The sequence below is a fragment of the Lepus europaeus genome, chromosome 1 (assembly GCF_033115175.1).
Source record: "Lepus europaeus isolate LE1 chromosome 1, mLepTim1.pri, whole genome shotgun sequence".
Taxonomy (NCBI): Eukaryota; Metazoa; Chordata; class Mammalia; order Lagomorpha; family Leporidae; genus Lepus; species Lepus europaeus.
This window is the reverse complement of record NC_084827.1, coordinates 159,178,516-159,200,115: the sequence shown is the minus strand read 5'-3', so window position 1 is coordinate 159,200,115 and position 21,600 is coordinate 159,178,516. Positions and strand designations below refer to the sequence as shown.

The following is a 21,600-nucleotide window of genomic DNA, read 5'->3' as shown; positions in this document are numbered from 1 at the left end:
ACCTTTGCTAAACCCAGTAACCTGGAATTCCATCCTATATGGGCACCACTTCAAGTCCTGGTTGCTCTTCTTCCAATCCAGCTCCCTGCTAATACTCCTGGGAAAGCAGCAGAGGATGACACAAGTTTTGGGCCTTAGCCACACACTTGGGAGATCTGGAAGAAGCTCCTGCTTTTGGCCTGCCTAGCCCTGGCTGTTCTGGTCATTTGGGCTCAGTGAACCAGCAAATGGAAGATATTTCTGTCTCTCCCTGTATCTCTATAGCTCTGTCTCCAAATAAATTTATCTTTCAAAAATAAAAAAAATCTGAATGTGAAAAGCAAATATAGTTTGGTTTAATTTTAAGAGGTATCTTTAAATGAGTAGTTAATAGTTTCTTGTTATCTGTATATATTCTGTTTTAATCTACTTATATATATAATATGTTAACCCTTTATCAGTTGCATAGCTTGCAAATAATTTCTCCCATTCTGTCACTTGCCTCTTTACTTTCTTGAGTGTTTCTTTTGCAGTACAGAAGCTTCTTAAATTGATATAATCCCATTTGTTAATTTTGGCTTTGATTGCCTGTGCCTCTGGGGTTTTTTGTCTATGTTTATCGGGGAAATTGATCTGTAGTTCTCTTTCTCTGTTGCGTCTTTTCTGGATTTAGGAATTAAGGTGTTGCTGCCTTCAAATTTGGGATTATTCCCTCTCTTTTAGTGGTTTTGAATAATTTGAGAAGAAGTTCACTTAGTTCTTTAAATGTCTGGTAGAATTCAGCAGTGAAGCCATCTGGTCTTGTGCTTTCCTTTGTTGGGAGGGACTTTATTACTGATTCAGTTTTCATTTTGATAATGGGTCTATTTAGGTTTTTCTGTGTCTTCAAGGCTCAATTTAGGTAGATTGTATGTGTCCAGGAATCTATCCAATTCTTCTGGGTTTCCCAGTTTTTTGGCACATAGCTCTTTTGTAGTAATTTCTGATGATTTTTTTTTTTAATTTCTGTAGGATCTGTTGTTACATTTCCTTTTTCACCTCTAATTTCATTGATTTGGGTCTTCTCTCTCCTTCTTTTGGTTAGTTGAGCCATTGGTGTGTCAGTTTTGTTTATTTTTTAAAAAACTAGCTCTTTGTTTTGCTGATCTTTTGTATTTTTTTTTGTTTCAATTTTGTTGATTTCTTCTCTAATTATTTCTTTTCTCCCCCTAGTTTTGGGTTGGGTTTGTTGTGTTTTTCTAGATCCTTGAGATGCATTGATAGCTCACTTATTTGGTGCCTTTCCAATTTCTTGATGTAGGCACCTATTGCTATAAACTTTCCTCTTAACACTGCTTTTGCTATATCCCATAAGTTTTGATATGTTGTATTGTCATCTTATCCAGAAATTTTTTGTTTTCTCTTGATTTCTTCTGTGACTCACTGTTCTATCAGGAGCATGTTGTTCAGTCTCCATGCGTTTGCATATGTTCTACAGATTCCTGAGTTGCTTATTTCCAGATTCATTACATTGTGGTGAGAGAAGATGCATGGCATGATTTCGATTTCTTAGAATTTGCTGAGACTTCCTTTATGACCTAGTTTGTGGTCAATCCTAGAGAAAGTTCCATCCACTGCTGAAAAGAATGTATATTCTGCAACTGTAAGATGAAAAGTTCTGTAGACATCTCTTAAGTCCAATTCTTCATCTCAATTTCATGGGAGAGATTTTCTTTCTTGATATGTGTAGATATCATTAGTTCAGGAATTTGCATTTGCTTACTTCTAACTAATTGTATGATCAATTTTTTAAATCCATTTCTGGCATTTCTTCAATCTCATCATCTTCACAATCTAGTATTGAAGTGCTGTGTTCTTTTAGGGGCATCATGTTGCTTTCCTTATTCTTGTTTCTTGAAATCGTGGTTTTGTTATTCAGCATTTGCTGGTTTCTTCTTTGATTTTTTTGCTGTGGTGTATTTTATCTTTGGACTATATGAGAATTAGTGGAGTGTCTGTTTTCAGGGCATACCTAGAGGTGTGTGGTAAGTATGGCCAAAGAACTGATCAGTGCTCCAGGGTGAAGGGCATGTCTGAGATGACACACCCAGGTTTGGCCTGGTGAATCTCTTAGTTTTGTTTTTTTTTATCATAGGGGAGGGTTGTTCTTATTTGTTAGCATAGACTCAGCTGAGCTCCTCTCCTCAAATGAGACCAGTGCCTGGGCACTACCTCCAGTGGGTATATTATTCATCTGCTCTGCCACAAGGACCTCACAAAGGCTCTGTACAGTCCTCAGTGTAAGCTCAGATTCCCCAGCAACGTCCCTCACCAGGTAACCAGAGAGCCCTGATTGTGTGGAATCTCGCACAGCGACTGCCCAAAGTTCTAGCCATACCCTGAGTACTCCCACATAGCCTCTTTGTTTTCACAGCCCCCACACACAAGCTTCCCATAGTCACGAGCACCCAGCCCCCTGCCTGTTCTCCTCACCAGACTCAGGAGACTCTACTTGGCTGTTTGCTGGGTTCAGACACAAGCTAGCGCAGCTGTTCCAAATGTCCAAAATGGCGCCTGGTCTCTGTCAGCTTGTTACAGGATGCAATTGCAAGGTGACTGGGGAGAGAGAAAATGTGCCCCCACTTTGTTCTTTCTCCTCCAGTTTTGCAGGTACACTATCCTTACAGGGACACTATCCCCCATGGGGCTCCAAGCCAGATTCCCTCTAGGCTCTTTCGGCAGCTTTTTCTCCAGTGGCCTGGGCTGCTGCAGTTTGGTCTCACCTCACTCTCCAATGCTGGTGCAGAGGCTCTTGGCTGCTGGGGTCCTGTGTTGTGCATGTCCTTGTCCTCCACATATTTCCACTGTGTCCCTCCAATTTGCTTAGTTTCTTCTGCTGTTTGTTTTCTCCCCAACTCTTCTCTGAGACTGCACACTTTCCACTTTTTTTAAAACTGCCTTCTAGACTAGAGCAGCAAACTCTCTCCCTACTCTACCATCTTAATCCCCTCTGGCTAATTTCTCATAACTATTCTATTTGTCTATTAAGTGGTAATATAATTTAAAATAAAATATATTAAATGTGAGTAGAGAATGGCTGGTATTTCCTTAGATGCTTTGTTTTTACAGCTAGGTAAAGGGTTTTTAAAAGACTGACCTAGGAATCAGAAGCTGGTTTAGTTTTGGTCCAGTTGTATCATTGGAAAAGCCACTTAAATCTTTTAGGGCTTCTGTAATCTCTTCAGCCCATGTAGGCATTCAAGTTGCAACCTTAGGAGTAGCTGTCACTCTCAACTTTCAAGAAATTCTTATGATTTCCTATGCTGTGACAACTTTAATAAAATGCAGTGTCAACATTCCAACATGTTTCTATAGCCCTAGAAACTGTTCCTTAGTTTTCTGGGGACATGAAGAAAAGCTTTCAGTCTTTACTTGAGATTAGGTGGCATAGGAAGTTGACAAATTATTAGTAGGAATAAGAGAATATCAGAGGAATGTAATTGTGCAGCTTAGTAATTGTAATTAGAGCAATGGAGTTTTCTGCTTTTTTATTTTAATAGAAAGATTTATTTTATTTATTTGAAAGTCTGAGTTACACACGGGGAAGGGGGAGAAACAGAGATCTTCCATCTGCTTGTTTGCCAATCAAATAGCCATAACAGCTGGGGCTGGGCCAGACTTAAGCCAGGAGTCAGAAGGTTCTTCCTGGTTTTCCACATGGTTGTAGGGGCCCAGGCATTTGAGCTATCTTCTGTTGCTTTCCCAAGCACATCAGCAGGGAGGTAGATCAGAAATGGAGCAATCAGGACTTGAACCAGCACCTATTTGGGATGTTGGCGTCGCAGACAGTGGCTTTAACCACTACACCACCATGCTGGCCCCTCTGCCTTCCTTTATAGAAACCTTGAACAGCTGCAGTAGAGCCAAACATTGTATAAATTGAGGCATGCTGGCCGGCGCCATGGCATAACAGGCTAATCCTCCGCCTTGCAGCACTGGCACACCGGGTTCTAGTCCCGGTTGGGACGCCGGATTCTATCCCGGCTGCCCCTCTTCCAGGCCAGCACTCTGCTATGGCCAGGGAAGGCAGTGGAGGATGGCCCAAGTCCTTGGGCCCTGCACCCGCATGGGAGACCAGGAGAAGCACCTGGCTCCTGGCTTCGGATCAGCGAGATGCGCCGGCCGCAGCGGCCATTGGAGGGTGAACCAACGGTAAAGAAGACCTTTCTCTCTGTCTCTCTCTCACTATCCACTCTGCCTGTCAAAAAAAAAAAAAAAAAAAAAGTTGAGACATGCTCACATTACAGAAGCATTGGTTCCTTCCAATGAAGTGTCAAGGGTGGTATCTACCATTTTATTTCTCTTGTTGCCATACCTGTTAAACTCTAGTGTCTGGTCTTTTAAGGCTAAATTTTGTTGGTGTACAAAAACCTGCACATTCATCCGTATCAATAGTTAACATTTTAGTGTGTTAACTGTGTGTGAGCTTCAGTCATCATTACATAAACCCCTGAAATGGACAAGCAGCCACAAGTAAATAAGCCATTTACTTTTGCCTGTAATTAGCCATTAGCCCCTCAGCTGACACAGTAGTTAATCATTGGAGTGCTCAGTGTTCCTGCTGGCATAGCCATTCTTCTAAAGATACTGTTATGTGTGCTCCAAGAGATTTAAGATGGGAACTGCATACCGAAGTGATTAAAAAAATAATAAAAATAGTAATGTACATGTAAATAATGAGCTTGTATAAAGCTATGAATGCACCAGATTGCTGCTATCTTTTTGGATTGGTGTTTAGTGTGGAAACACTGTATGTGATATACCAGCATACTGGCAGTGTTTCTACTATGATATTTTGATGTAGTCAGAAATTTTGAGTCTCAGTATACAGTATTTGAGTTTCAGTATACAGTAAAATATTTTAATATTAGGTTCATTAGAAAAATAGGTTTTTCATGTAGTGAGCATTTTTTAATTGATATTTTAAAAAAATACTTAATTCTATGTAAAAACCATGAATCTGTGTAGAATATTTCTAAGTGAGAATAGTAGGATTTAGAAGTTCTGCTTAGGAAACTTGTGTGAATATGATTATTGTAATGAAAGGTGTGTGTGGTAGGGGATGTGAGCATCTTCAAAAAGTTCATGGAAGGGCCAGACTTGTTTTACTGCAGGTTAAGCCACCACTTGGGATGCTTGCATCCCATGTCACAGTGCCAGTTTTCAGTCTCATTTCCTACACTTCCAATCTAGCTTCCTGCCGATGGGCCTGCTAAGGCAGCAAATGATGTGCTCCAAGTACTTGGATCCCTGTCACCCACATGAGGACCCACATGTGAGTTCCTGGGTCCCAACATCTACCTGGCCCAACCCTGGCTATTGCAAGCATTTAGGGAATAAACTAGTGGATGGAAGATATACCTCTGTTTCTTCCTCATTCTCTGTCACTTCACCTTTCAAATAAGTCTTTTTTTAAAACAGTTTATGCTGGGGCCAGCACGATAGCGTAGTGGTTTTAACTGCTGCTTATAGTGCCAACATCCCATATGGGCACTAGTTCGAGTCCCAGCTGTTCCACTTCCAATCCAGCTCCCTGCTGGTGCACCTGGGAAAGCAACAAAAGGTGGCCTAAGTCTCTGGGCTCCTGCCACCCATGTGGGAGACCTGGATGAAGTTCCTGGATCCTGGCTTTGGCCTGGCCCAGCCCAGGTTGTTGTGACCATCTGGGGAATGAACAAGCAGGTGGAAGATCTGTCTCTCCCTGTCTCTGTGTAACTCTGGCTCTCAAATAAATAACTCTTAAAAATAAAGGGAGGGTTATGGTAAAAGCATATTATGTAAAGCTATGTGTGGATGTCAAATTGCACCACAATAAACTTTCCTTTTAATTCCTTTTTCCATGAACTTTTTGAAGTACCTTTGTAATTGAATGGAAGCATAGGCAAAACTAAGAATTAAGAATTGCGGGAATAGGGGATTACAGCTATCTCGGGCATGAGTGTTGGATCTGAATATACATTAACAGCCCCAAATTAAGAGAAGTCAGCATCTAGACAAAGCTCTGATTCTGTAGTGATGAATATTTAGTTGTTAAAACTTTTGACCATTATATATTAAGCATCATCTCCTGAAAATATTTGACATATTCATGCCTCACAGACCTAAAATTTATCTTATATACCAGAGTGTTGTATTTTAGTGTACAATGCATAGGCTTTAGAAAAGTAAACTGAAGGAGTCAAATTCCCTTTCTGCTATTTAATAGCTCAGTGATTTTAAGCAAGTTAACTTCTTTGCATTCCAGTTCCCTTCCTTGAAATGGAAATAAAACATAGTAAATCCTCATTGTTTGTGAGTTCTGTATTTGTGATTTTGCTTACTTGCTAAAAGTTTTTTGTAATCCCCAGAGTCTGTATTGAAGCTTTTGTAGGCATGTGCAAAGTAGCAAATAATTTGTGTTGCACAAAGAATTTGTGTTCACAGCTGAGGTGAAACTGGGTGATACCCTGCTTCCCTTTTTCAGCTCTCATCCTGTGAGTGAGTGTTCAGGACCTGTCAGAGCCACGTTTTTGCATTTTTGTTGGTGATTTTACTGTTTAAAATGACCTCTAAATGTCTGTCTAGAGTCCCTGAGCTCAAGAAAACTATGATGTGGCTTTTGGAGAAAGTCCTTCTGTTCCTTGAGCTTTGTTAAGGTCTAAGTTGTGCTGTTGGCCCCAAATTTAATGCTAATGAATCAACAATATATACTAAATAAAGTACCTTTTATTTAAGATAAATAAACATAAAGAAACAAAAGAGAGGTTAATATGGATCAGTTAACAAAATGCTCACAGGAGCCCAACCCTGTATTTCCTTTCAGATCGATAGATCAGTATTCATGAACTTAGTGTTCATGTCTCTATAGAACATGACTTGCCAGTAACAAACTTTGTCCCAGTCTTGCTGGATTTGGGGAAAGATACAGGTACTTAGATTACAGATAGCAGCTGTTACCATAGTCATTTTTAAGACGGTCTTTCCTTAGAACAAATGATTACATGCTTAGTCATTTAAAGATAAAAAAGTAAAAAGAAAATGGAATAAATTAGACTTTAGAGAATTTTTTTCTTCTCTCTTTTACCAAAAAGTACTTGTGTATGATTTTACCATTGGTTTTCTAGCCTTTTAAAAATGTATTAAGTTCCTTCAGTTAGCTTTACGATAATGAATACTTTGTTTTTGAAAGAGAAAAAGATAAAGAGACTCCATCTATTGGTTCACTCCCCAGATGCCCACAATGACTGGACCTGGGTCAGAAACAAAGCCAGGACATTGGAACTCAGATCAGGTTTCCCATGTGGGTGGTATGGACTCAATTATTTATCACCTGCTGCCTCCCAGGATCTCCATTGATGGGAAGGTGAAATTAGAAGTTGGAGCCAAGAATTGAACCCAGGCACTCTGATTTGGGGTACAAGTGTCTCAGTTGATAGGTCAAACATCCATCCCAATGGGTATTTTATTTTAAACTTAAGGAAATTAAAGTTTTCAGAGCACTACACAGGGTATATATAATCACATTGTGATACATTCTGCTCAGGGTATAAATGTTTCACAATATTTACAACTGCTCTATTTTTCACTACTGAAAATATGATAAATGAGTTTTGTCTTTTGAAGATTTTGAGATGCATAGTTATGGAGAAAGAAGGAGAGACAGAGATCTTCCATCCTCTGGTTTACTTTCCAGATGGCAGCAAAGGCTGGGGGTAGGCTGGGCCAGACCAAAACCAGAAACTTCTTACAGGTCTCTGACATAAGTACAGGAAACCAAGTACCTGGGCCATCTTCTGCTGTTTTCCCAGGTAAATTAGCAGGGAACTGGATTGGAAGTGGATGCCAGTGTCGCAGGTGGCTGCCTTATCTGCTGTGCCACAATGTTGACCCTGAGTTTTGCTTATAGGACTTAAAGGGAAAACAGAATATGGCCAAGTGCTTGGGCCCCTGTCACCTATATGGGGGACCTGGATGGTGTTCCAGGCTCCTGGCTTCACCCTGGCCTAACCCAGGCCACTTGGGGAGTGAACCAGCAGATAGAATCTGGTCTCTCTCTTTGTCTCTTCCTCCCTGTAACTGCCTTTCAAATAAATAAAATAAATTTTTTTTTAAAAAAAAGAACTTAAAACTATTTGAAGAATAAATTTATACACAGCCAAGTAAAATGTTACATTCTACTCATTTGTGCCCAGTGAAGTAACAATAAAACAACATCTTGATGCTCAGTATTTTCCTAATGATATTCTACCTTTTTTTTTTTTTTTTTTTTTTTTTTTTTTTTTGACAGGCATAGTGGACAGTGAGAGAGAGAGAGACAGGGAGAAAGGTCTTCCTTTGCCGTTGGTTCACCCCACAATGGCCGCTGCGGCCAGCGCACCGTGCTGATCCGAAGCCAGGAGCCAGGTGCTTCTCCTGGTCTCCCATGCGGGTGCAGGGCCCAAGCACTTGGGCCATCCTCCACTGCACTCCCGGGCCACAGCAGAGAGCTGGACTGGAAAAGGGGCAACTGGGACAGAATCTGGCGGCCCGACCAGGACTAGAACCCGGTGTGCTGGCACCACAGGCGGAGGATTAGCCTATTGAGCCACGGTGCCGGCCCTACTTTTTTAATACTTAATAGTTTCTTTTTATATTTGCTCAATATCAGGAATATAAGGAACTAAAACTCTGTTTCATGTCTTACTAGTATTTTTGAGTCTCACTACCGTAATACATTTAAATCACTAATGCTTCCAGAATATTTAATTGCTAGCTCTTTTAAATTTATGATACAATATTTTTAAAAATTATATAGTTTCCAGAAACAACTTTGCATTCAAACACTTTTATTCAGAAAAATGGTTTTTGCTTTTAACATATTTGAAAGAAATGTTAAATATAAAATATTTTTTATTATCTTCAACAAACCCAGTCTGCTCCCATAGCTGTTATTCTTCAAGAAGTTAGCCATTTTTAAATTGGAAGAACCAGAAAAGCTGAATCTGAAAACCATGAACTTACTCACGTTCAACTGTAACTCTTGACTTTTGTTCCCTAATTGACTCTGTAACAGAAATTCAAGTCTATCAGGTTCTTTCACTATCTGTACAAAAGTAGGAAGTTTCTTTTGCCATCATATATTGAGACTTGAAACTGTCTCAATGATGTCCTTAATATCTTTAAACATAAGTGCGAATATGCTAGAAAAATAAAATTTGATAATGGGTTTTAATTGGTAGGAAATAAAGAATAAAATTTCATTTAAAATTAATCATGGCCTTGTTTTTTAAAAATAAAATAAGCATTTAGATAATTTTAATGAAGGTTTAGGAATACAAAAAATTAGTGGGACCTCCCTTTTGACGAATAGAGACTAAAATTCCTGTTGTACCTAGTATTTCTCAATAACTAGGATACAGGGAGAACACTGAGGTGGGACACTGTTGTCTTAGGGAGTGGAGAGCATCAACTTTGCCATTATTATCTGTGATCTTAGAAGCTCACCTCATGTTTTTGCACTTGACTTTCTGGATCTATTAAAAGATTTCAACTAGATATTTAGTCTTTTCTACTAAATTATATCATTCTATATATTTTCAAATATAAGTATTGTGGGATTGTTGGAATAAATGCATTTAATAAATAGAGCTTAAACACGATTTTTTCTTCAAAAGATAGCAGCTTTTCCAGATTCTGCAGATGGACTCATATATCATGTAGCATGAGATGAAGCTTTATTATGTTGTCACTTTGGTATAATAGAGAAGAAACTTTCAGAATGGTTATCTCAATTTCTGCTTCTAAAGTGGACTGGTACCCTGAGGAAGACAAAGACTTTCTTTGTCTTACCTAGAATCAGCTTTTCCTCTCTATCATAATCACTGGTCAGGAGGCCCTTTCTTACTCATAGACAGAGGATCAATTTCTGTCAGATCAGTTCTGATTCTGGTACTTGAAGGAGATTGCCTGTTGGTTCAGTTTATATAGGAGCCCTTGTACAGGCATATGCATAGTTTACAGACTAGTGATTTTTCTGTGTTTGTGTGATTCCAGTGCTGAATTAAGTAGGGAAAGGCTGGGCAGAATTTTATCACTGGTATTTTTCAAGAGTTCTCCAAAATACTATTAAGTTAGTGTATTTCCAGCATATAGTCTAATTCTCAGTTGAAAGCAGATGTTTATGCAGCCATAAATTTGTTCTGCTTCAGTTTTAAGGCATTGGATATCAAGTGGTGCAAGATGTAACATTTGGATATTCAAAACTACATTTAGACAGTTGTGAATTTGGATTTTTAACTCTGAAGTCTTACAGGTGCTGTATAGTTTTTATTTGTATGGACAGAATTCTGTTCTTTGGTTAATCTTTACTTATTTGAGAGGCAAGAGACAAAGATAAGAAGGAGATATCTTGTTCATTGCTTTACTCCTCAAATGCCCACAAAAGCTATGTTTGTGCTGGGGTTGAAGTCAGGAGCAGGAAGCTCATTCCAGGTGTCATCTCGGTGGTAGGAACCCAATTACTTGAAGCTGGAAGCATGAGCCAGAACCAGGAATTGAAACCAGGTATGCCAATATGCAATGTGAGCACCTTGACCACTAGGCTTACCATGCATTCCCTGCATGGCATTCTTAAATACTTAGGAGTTCAGTGAATTTTATAAAAACTTTTTCCTTTGTATAGACAATGAAGACACTAATTATTATTACAACTTTGCCAATAACCTTTGCTATTAAGCTTGTGTTCCTTGGGAAAGTATGCTAGATGCTGAAGAATATGTAAGTGAATAATGTATGGTTCCTACTCTCATGGAGTTTTCTCAGTGATTAAACTGACATTTTTGAGCAACATCTCAGTGTTTTTAGAATGGAAATAATTGATCATAGTATCCATTTTCTAGAACACTTCTTGGCATTTTATCTGCAGAAGTCCTTGTGACTCAGGTGGTATTGTTATTTTCCTTTTTCTTTCTATAGGCAAGGAAATTGAAGCTTAAAACTTTAATTATTTCAAAGCAAGTACTTGGGAGCCACCAAGTCTTATCAGTGATGATGACAGTCAGTATCTCAGGGTGAGGCCTCTTTGTTAAATTGACTGTCACCCTACCCATGATTGGTCCTGGGCATTCCTGAGGGCTCATATGATTTCTAGAGCTTAAGCAGGCAGTTGGTGCTGGCTGCTAGCTAATGGCTGTTCATAGAGCTTCCCTGATCAGGAACCAGTTAATGGAATGACTTTAAAATGGTATCAGGCTGAGCTATCCCTGTCACTCTTGCTTTTTTTTATTATTGTTTTTAAATATTTATTTATTTATTTGAAAGTCAGAGTTACAAAAAGAGAGTAGAGGCAGAGAGAGAGAGAGATCTTCCAACCACTGGTTCACTCACCAATTGGCTGCAACAGCTGGAGCTATGCCAGTCCGAAGCCAAGGAGCCACTGCTTTCCCAGGCAATAGAAGAGAGCTGGATTGGAAGTTGAGCTGCCGGGACACGAACTGGTGCCCATATTGGATGCCAGCATGCAGGTGGTGGCTTTACCTGTTACACCACAGCGCCCACCCTTACTCTTGCTTTTTAAACCAAAACTGTGAACACACTTATCCAAACTAGCAGAAGAATGTTCCTTTTTCCTTTGAAGCCAAGCTGAATCATCTGTAGACTAGCAACTTTAAGTGTGTACCTGTTAAGTACCAAACGTGTTGCAGGCTCTACTTAATAATGTTATGTGGCTGGCTGTGCACGAAAGCACTTTCCTTAATATCAGATCATTTCTAGGAGTTCAGACCTGACTTGTCAAAATGAACAATGCAGGTGATAAATGTGCAGTTCAGGTTATTGTAGAGTAGACTGAATGGTAGACTGTATATTCACCTTTATTGGTGTAATTGCTGTAAGTAAAAATGTAGACTTTTATTCTTGCATTTGAAAGTGTATTGATTTAGATTTTTCAGGAGATTAAAATTAGTTAATGTTTAGGACTAACTCCACTTACTTAATTCCCAGAAAGATTTCTTATATGTTCTTTGAATGGAAGACCAATTTTATTATAGTTTGTTTTGCCATAAGTAAGGTTCCTGTTTCTGTTTCAGAATGAACTTATATAGCAGCCATGAAAGAGAAAAACCTCTTAGGTAAATTGCCTAATTTCAATGAAAGAGAAATAATGCTCATTTGATACTAAATTTTGCTTGTATCCCTTTTTTGTGTGTGTCTTTTTTTTTTTTTTTTTTTTTTTTTTTCGGCCAGGGGTAAAAGCTTGTCTACAAAGTAAAACTTGTGAGCAGGAAGAAAAATATGAAGTTCCTGATGGACCACAAAGAAGCAGGCTCAACCGAGAACAACTGGTATTTTCTTTTGACATAGTTTTCATTGTAGTTATTATGACTTAATGTTGTTATCATCATCAGGAAAATCTTCTGCCCTTTCTACAAGTATGTGGGACTGATTAAAATTTTAATTGTGCTTATTTCAAGCACTTGGTTCTGAGAGATTGCAGTGAGCAGTAAAATCCAAAAGGCCATCATTTCATACTGCTAATGGATTTTTGGCATCTTGAGCATTCTCATAAACCTTTCAGAAGCTGAGGTATATCCCAGATACAGGAAGTAGCTTGAAAGAAGTCTTACAACATTGCTCAGATTTAGTTAGCATATGTCTTTATTGCCACATTGCACTTTTAATGGATAATATTCAATTATTGTGTTGATGTGTCTGTATCAGAAATAACAAAAAATTCACAGAAGGAAGTTAGGAAATTTTATTTTCTCATTAAGTAGTACACTGAAGTGTGTTTCATAGCCAATTGTATCCTTACCCATAGCTTCCTAATCTGTTGTGCCCCAATGCATTTATCTCTGGAACCATTAATACACCTCACCCCCACCCCCAGTGGCTGCCACAGAGACCTTAGGTTGGGTGAATGTGGATGGCCAGAAGCAACCAAAGGCTTGTGGAAAAGCTGTTACTTTTGTGATTTAATGAAGTTTAACCTGGTATTCTTCAATTGTATTTCAGAGATTCAAGAAATTCCTGATAATTGAAGTTTGATTAACAGTTTTAATCCTTTTAATGCAAAGGATACTTAAAATTTTAGGAGACTAAAATGGAACGAAGATGATTTCAAAAAATTAGAATAAGGAAAAAAATTGTGGCTAGAGGCCCTTTGAGTATTTTTCTTTGTCTAAAATACAGCTTTGCTCATTAATCATTAAGTAGCTTCTTAACTGCTCATAACTATTGTTTTTATTTCCTTTATTCATTGGCAGTGTTTTGGGATATTTTAATCCACTCTAAATTTTTTTTTTTTCTGATTTCAGTTGCCAAGACTGTTTGATGGATGCTACTTCTATTTTGGAGGAACCTTCAAACACCTTCCAAAAGACAATCTTATTAAGCTTGTCACTGCAGCAGGGGGGCAGATTCTCAGTAGAAGACCCAAGCCAGACAGTGATGTGACTCAAACTATCAACACAGTTGCATACCATGCCCAACCTGATTCTGATCAGCGCTTTTGCACACAGTATATCATCTATGAGGATTTCTCCCCTCATTATCACCCAGAAAGGATTCGGCAGGGCAAAGTCTGGATGGCTCCATCAAGCTGGTTTATAGGCTGTGTGATGGCCTTTGAGTTGCTTCCTCTTGACAGTTGAATATTACACCTGTGAGCATTGGATAGTGAACTTGCATAGTTTGTGAGAACCCAACCATTGATCAGTCACATTTTTACAAATAGGTAATGTCATTCAAATTTTTTATTCTTTGAATTAAACAGATTAAGAATTCACTCTATTTACCTTGTAGATGCTAATGTTGCTTAATTGGATTTTTCTTTTTAAAACTGGCACATGATTTTTGATTCATCACATCTGTTATTCATATTATCAGCCAGGATTAGTGAGAAGGTATCAGAGGCCTGGTTAAATATACAAGTGGTAGTGTTACTGTTTCAGCCTCTTAATACTCTTTAGTGAAAAAAATTCACACTTGCCACCAGCAAAAATACTTTCCATCCTTTAGTAAACCAGGAATGTTGTTAAATAGTTTACTCTAACTTTATTGTAATGAGAAGAGGATCTGATCTGAATGTGCACCAGACAGAACTGTTCCTTCTTACGTTGTGTTTTATACTGATCCTTTAAAAATACATTTTACTTGAATTCCTTCTTTGATATATTATTTTTCCGTATCAACAAAAATATTATGTGAGCAAAGTAATATGCTTCTGACCTTGACCTTCCAAGCTGGTTGAGCTCTGAAGCACTCTCTAGGACTGGACATGTATTTGTCCCAGATTTCATTCTAATGGTGAAGGATGAACACTGTAGTAACAAGCAAATCTGAGGAACTAGATAATGTCCAGGTTAAACAGTTCAAGACTCTGGAACTTTAGTAGTCACTTTTATTGATACTGATTTAAATCACTTTATTTTACCTCATTGGTCCCATTCCTAGACAGGTCTGAATCCCTGTTTGTAAAAATATATTTGGGGTTTCCTGCTTACCTGCCTTATTTGTTTTATTGGTTTAGCACTCTCCCTCCTTATGCTTTTCTTCCTTCCCTACCCCACTGTTAAGCAGAATTATTTTTGGTTTCTTTAAATACTGTTTTGTGACAGTAGCTGATTTGCGTTAAACTCTTGAAACTGTAGTTTGTATTTCCTGTATAGATACACTTGTAATTAATTTTATTTCAATCATAGATTCACGCTTCCTTTTTATTTGACATAAATAATTAAATTTATTGGTGTTTCCATATGTATGTTTCTTTTGTAAAAGTGATTTACTCTGTTCTTAAGGGATGAAACTAGACTTGTGAAGAAATCTTTCCACTAACAAAAGCCCTATCTTTTTAACATTAATACTTTTTATATTAATTTTGAATAAAAATATTTCTAAAATAAGGTAGATACTTTATAAGCTTAAATTGTTCTGCTTATAATGTGGCTTTGATAGTTGGAATCATATTTAAAGAATCACACAGTGATTCCATCCTGGTTCTATTAAGGTCAGAGATCTATAAGCTTTTCTCTTTCTTAAATTTTTTCTCTTTTTAAATATTTATTTATTTGAGAGGTAGAGTCACAGATGGAGGGAGGGAGAAACAGAGAAAAGTCTTCCATCTGCTGATTCACTCCTCAAATGACCTTGAAGGCCAGAGCTGGGCTGATCTGAAGCCAAGATCCAGGAGTTTTAACCAAGTCTCCCACATGGGTTTAGGGGCTCATGCACTTGGGCCATCTTCCATTGCTGCTTTCCAGGACTATCAGCAGAGAGCTGAATTAGAAGAGGAGCAGCTGGGACACTAATGGGCACCCATATGGGATGCTAGTGCTACAGGCGGAAGTTTAGCCTACTAATAGTTCACTCTCCAATCGGCTGCAATGGCTGGGGCTGAGCCCAAGCCAAAGCCAGGAACCCAGAATTCAATAAGGATCTCGTGTGAGTGGCAGGGGCCCAAGCACTTGAGTCATCTTTCAGTGCCTTCCCAAGTGCATTAGTAGGCAACTGAATCTGAAGTGGAGCAACCAGCTGTTGATCCAGGGCTCCATTATGGGATGCCAGCATAACATACAACAGCTGAACCCTGTGCACCTCAGTGCCAGCCTGAGATTTCAATCTTTGCACCAAATAAGCATCTTTTATTCCATATAAAGGACCCTTGTATTTCACATGACTTTTTTTTGGTGTCTGCACTTGGCAGCTTTCTTCCCTTTTTTTTTTTTTCCCTTCTTGATAGCTGTAGCTTTGTAGCTATTTATCTCTAATACTTTATCACATCTAATTTGTTTTTTCTTAATTGCTGAAAAATAGAAACAAGCAAGGAAATATATTAGCTTTATGAATAAAGTAAGGACAAATGTGCAGTGCAAGAGAGTTTTAGTGATTTACCTAAGAGATTCTTGAATTTCACTAAATAGAATTTGCTGTTTATGTCACCTGTCCCAATTTCCGTTGAGCCCACTCTGTGAACTGATAGTTAGGTGATGTCTTCATAGAAGAAGAATGTCCTGGGAGGTCTGATGTTTCCTCTGGGAACGAGAAGATTCAGGGAAGAGGAAGCCACGTGGACTGTTGCTGCCTCCGTGGTTAGTGTAGAGAAGGGGTTAAATGTGTCCTGATGGCTCGTGGACCTCCTTGTAGTCCAAATGCCCATTTCATTCCCTAACCAGAACATACAAAATAGCAGAAAAGTATGCTTATTTTACTCAATAATTAAAAGTTGCTATTTTCTTTGGAGGTGGCTTGAACTACAATTTGTGGTCTTGGTATATGCCTTGGTAAGTTATATTTTTTCGACATTGTATACATCAACTACTTAATAAATGAAGACTAAGAAATTATCCTGTTGAGAGTTCTATTTATTTTTTAGTCAATTAGTATCACTACATATTCTTTGAAATTAGGGATTGTTGTTTATTTGTGTAGCTTTGTAAGATACAAAGCAACCTTTTGATATCTGTAAGTTTCTATTAGAAATGTGATGTGGCAGCAGTAGGAAAAGCTCTGGCCTGCTCTGACTTCGACCTGTCTTAAAGGGTTAATGACTAGCTCGCAGGAGGGGGATTCGTGTCCACAGACTTGAAGTCACACCTGGGCTAGTTTAACATCCCTGAACTAGCTTATCTAGCCTGTGTCTTCATTAATAAAGGACGTGGGGAGGAATGCTGTCCGTTTCCCATGGAGGAAAGCATGTACAAAAGAACTGAGTCCACCACAGCCTCTCCCAGGACCACCTTCTGGGACCACTGTGAGCCGGGTGCTTCAGAGATGACTCTGAAAGAAGAGCCTGGAAAGGTGGCTTTGGTAGCACAGCTCATCTCCATCCTGAATAGTTCTCACTGTTGTCTCTCCCCTCCCCATACCACCTCTCACCCACCACCCCTCAGTTCAACAACAGGCATCCTCCTGTCTTGGCTGTACTGATATTAGCCCTAAGAACACCTAGAATCTGGCCGGCCGGCCTCATTTCTCATCTCTGATTTCTCTCTCTCCTGTCTGCACTGCTGGAGTTTTCCCATCTGTATAGCTTCTCCTGATGACTCAGCTAAACTTTTGTTCACCTTTCATCCTCTGGATGTATTTACTGTGGATACCAGCACAGCTTAGGCCTCCACACTTAAGTTGTACACCTTGGAAAGTGCTGGTCAGATTTCTGTCAGTATTGCATTTTATTTATTTAGTTTTTTTTTGACAGGCAGAGTTAGACAGTGAGAGAGAGATACAGAGAGAAAGGTCTTCCTTATGTTGGTTCACCCCCCAAATGGTTGCTACAGCCGGCGCACAGCGCCAGTCCGAAGCCAGGAGCCAGGTGTTTCTTCCTGGTCTCCCATGCGGGTGCAGGGCCAAACACTTGGGCCATCCTCCACTGCCTTCCCGGGCCACAACAGAGAGCTGGACTGGAAGAGGGGCAACCGGGACAGAAATTGGCACCCCAACCAGGACCAGAACCCGGGGTGCTGGCGCTGTAGGCGGAGGATTAGCCAAGTGAGCCGTGGCTCCGGCCAGTGTTGCATTTTAGACCTTACATAGTCACCTTAGCTTGAGCTCCTGAAAGTGCTCCTGGGGTAAATTTACACATCTTCTTAGAAAAAAAAAAAAGTTATCTTTTGCGAGACTACTTAGTTTTCTTTATTAATACTACAAGTTTGCAGCAAAACAATCCCCCAATTGCCTTCTGACTAAAAACATGTTGCCTAAAAATTCTGCAATGAAAGAAATAGGGAAGAATTTTCCTGAGTTTGAGTTTTTAAATAAGTCTTCTGGCAGAAGCATTACATAGTTATGGTAGAAACTTTGTAGACTACAAAACACAAGTTTATGGACCATAAACCAATTAATTGTTTTGTGTATCCTTTGTAGTGTTGAAAACTGAAAGCTGATACAAGGGTACATGTGCTTCTATTTACAAATTGTCCCCACAACTCTTTAAGTTTTCAGTTGGGCCATAGAAACGTTAAGTTAATCACAATTGAGGAACAACAGCTATTAACATGTTAGGCCTTTTTTCTGTTTAAGCACACACATAGACCATCATCCCTTAGTAACCACAGAGTATTGGTTCCAGGACCCACTTTGGACTAAAATCTGAGGATACTCATGTTCCTTACAGGAAATGGTGTAATCTCACATAGAGCCTACATACAGCCTCCCATGTACTATATAACATCTCCACATTACTTGTAATACCTATGTAAGTTATTTATGGAATGACAAGAAAAAAAAAAAAACCTGTAGATTTTCAGTACAAAAACAGTCTTTTTTTCCAAATATTTTTGTTCTACAATTCAATATATGAATACATAACCCAGGTATGGAGACTAGCTGTATAGTTTTCATAACTGAGTGATTAAACCTCGTGTACATTTCTTATTTCCCATTTAATTAAAGTTATACATAGTATCAAATAGTTATATAGAGTCCTATCAGCAAGATATGATACTTTATGTAACTGAATCACTTCTCTATTTAATATTTGAATTGTTTCCATTATAGATTAATCTATTAAAAGCATCTTTATATACATTTAGGTCGAATGAGAAGACAGAATTTCTTAAAATGTCAAGCTATGTCAACGTCTGTCATTATCTCTACAGAATGCAGTACACACCCTACACATTTAAACAGACCTACATTTTCTAAAATTAGAAGTGTGTCTTCATTGATTGCTATGATTTTCATGAGTTGATGAGACTATCTGTAAGATTTAAAACACTCAACCCTTATGGTTTAGAAACTAAGCAGAAAAAGAAACATTGGACCTTTTGGTAGAGATCTTAAATGTGATTTTGCTTGTGAAGGCTCTTGTGTTAAGATGAGCAAACTGGGCCATGGAATTCACTGGCTTGCCCAAGATCATGCCACTCCCCCACAGGGCCTAATCAAGTGCAGTCTCACCACCACCTCCTAGTCTTTAAGTCTATTAAAATGTTATCTCTCAGGAAGCCTGTGCTCTGATGTCTACTTGGAAGAACTTACTGAACTTGTCTAGGACAAGGAGAAGAGAAGGTAGGATCTGTTCCATATTACTGCAACCTCAACCTCAACCTTAGCAGACATTGCCAATTACTGCCCTCTAGTTTTTGGTTTTGATTTTTTAAACTTACTGGAGAGGCAGAGAGAGGAAACACATCCAATAAACATTGGGTTTATTGCCCAGATGCATTAGTGGCCAAGGGGGCAAGGGCTAAAGCCAGAGTTGGAAACTCAATCCTGGTCTCCGACATTGTTAGGATCCCAATTACTAGAACCCTTACTGCCTCTCGGGCTCTGCATTGGTAGGAAGCTGGAGTCACAAGCCAGAGCCAGCAGTTGCACCCAGTTGCTTCACTAGGCCAGATACCTGTGCTACACTCTGCTTTCGAGACCAGAAAGGATCTAAGAATCTTTCTCAACCCCTGTCTCAGATAGCCACAACTGATTGGTCAAGTTGGTTTATCAGCTACAGTATAGTCAAATAACTTTAGGATTTATGTATTTGTCTCTGTCCTCCACAGTACACCAGAAGTGTAGGACATAGGCTAGTTGATAAGTGTGGGGTTTTGAACAGAAGTGATTGCCAGCTGGGAAGCCGTGCTCTCCTAACTGAGGTAGAGGGGTAAACAAAAGTAGAAAGAACTCTCAAAGTCTGAGAGAGTGCGAAGAAGGACTATCATTTGAAAAAGTTGTCTAGGTGATTTGAATTTTATAAATTTTTATTTGAAGGCAGAGAGATAACTCTTCCATCTGTTAGTTCACTTGCTCAATGCCAGCAACAGCTGGGACTGAACCAGGCCCAAGCCAGGAGGCAGAAGTTCAGTCCAGGTCTCCCACATGGGTGACAGGGACCTAGTGCTTGATCCATCACCTGCTACCTCCCAAGGTGTGCGTTAACAGGAGGCTGGAAGCCGAACCAGCACTTGAACCCAGGTAATCACAGATGGAATGCAGTTATCCCCATTTGGGTCATAACTGCTCCATCCGATGCCTTCCCTGCTAAGAGATTTTCATGACACCATTTCCTCCAGTTGCAGGTCACTGCTTTAGCACTATTTAATGTTGGAAATTTACTTGTGATGTAGTCTCTCCATTTAGAAACTATATTTCTGATTTAATTCAATGCAAAATGTGTACTTGTGTATCTGTGTGTATTTCACTAAATGTATCCAATTCCCCAAGACATACATCTTAAGGCTAAAACGTGTGACATTTGGCGATGTACTTTAAAGTCATCACTGTTCTCACTGTAACAACCATTTCATTTTTTTTCCATGAGTGCTGAAGTTCTGATGCCTGGAGGTAAATTCACATTCTTTTTCCTGGACTGTGGAATTGGTGATTAACAATATGATGATTAATTTAATTGAAAGAAAATATAGGGGCTGGCATTGTGGCATAGTGAGTAAAGCTGCCCCCTGTGATGCTGGCATCCTAAATGGGCACCTCTTTGTGTCCCAGCTGTACCATTTCTGATCCAACTCCCTGTTAATGGCCTGGGGAAAGCAGCAGGAGATACCCAAGTATTTCGGCCCCTGCCATCCATGTGAGAGACCCATATGAATCTCCTGATTTTGGTATGGCCCAGTGCTGGCTGTTGCAGCCATCTGGAGAGTGAGCCAGCAGATGGAAGATCTCTTGCTCTGTCTCTCCCTCTCTCTATAACTCTTCCAAAATAAATAATTTTTAAAAGTACATTCTGAAAAATGAAGTCTGTGGAGTTTTGTTTCCAGGTGACCTTTTGCAGATAAGTGGCAGAAAGCATGAAGAGCAAGCAATTGACTTTTTCAGTAAATATCCTCTTATATAAAATGCTATGCAAAGGTTCACTTGCAGTTATATGAATGCATGTTATCCTTTTTCTTTTAAAAAACACAGATCTGGCTTTACATTCTAAAGGGAGATCAAACGAGTCTGATACTGTTTCACTCAGTAATTTGTACATCTATTCATTGAATATGTATTGAGAACCTACTGGGTATCAGCCTTTGTGGCTCACTTGGAACAAACCAAGGTGACTAAGACATGGCTACAGCCCTCAATGGCCTTGCTACACTATAGTAGAAGGACCAAATGAATAAATAGGTGATTACATAGTACTGTTTTTGGTAACACAGACCACTGTCATCCTTTCTGGGAGACATGCCTTGTTGGAGACCTGCATACGCAAGTATTGCTGTCAGGATATATTTCAAAAAATCTGCCTTGCTGCTTGTTACTCATTTGATAGAGTTGCTGTTTGCTCTAAACAAGTATTTTTCTGGAACAATATCTATGACATACCTTAGGATCAGATGAATCAACATTCACCGTGATATATACCAAACTTTTTTTATTCCCCTTGAGTGATACCTCCAGTCTCCTGCAGAAGAGAATGACATTTTCTCAATACTTTATGAGGGTAGTTTTTCTTTAATTAAGAATTCAAGTCAGAAATAAGAAACGTAGCTCACTGAAATCATGAATGGGAAATGAGTTTTTTTGCTGTCCGTGTATAATTTGCTAAGTTAGTGAATTTAATCTGAAGATGATTTAAACAGTAGTTAAATCTATCCAACTTTATTTCATCTTCCTTTTCTTAAATGCACCTTTTTGATATTCATATTGTTTTTCTATGGATTCCAATGTAGTCATTAAGAAGGGAGTTTTTTT

The 21,600-nt window shown here is 39.0% G+C and overlaps 1 protein-coding gene across 1 annotated transcript in view; it reads left to right on the top strand.

The window, feature by feature from the left end:
* The window catches only part of BARD1 (BRCA1 associated RING domain 1), an 87,466-nt gene extending 71,150 nt beyond the window's left edge, over positions 1-16,316 (top strand). Inside the window, exons 10-11 of the mRNA XM_062191205.1 lie at positions 12,220-12,317; positions 13,290-16,316. Coding sequence (XP_062047189.1) covers positions 12,220-12,317; positions 13,290-13,625 — 434 coding nt within the window. The 3' untranslated portion in view covers positions 13,626-16,316. The remainder of the gene's footprint in view (positions 1-12,219; positions 12,318-13,289) is intronic.
* The last annotated feature ends 5,284 nt before the right edge of the window (positions 16,317-21,600 follow it).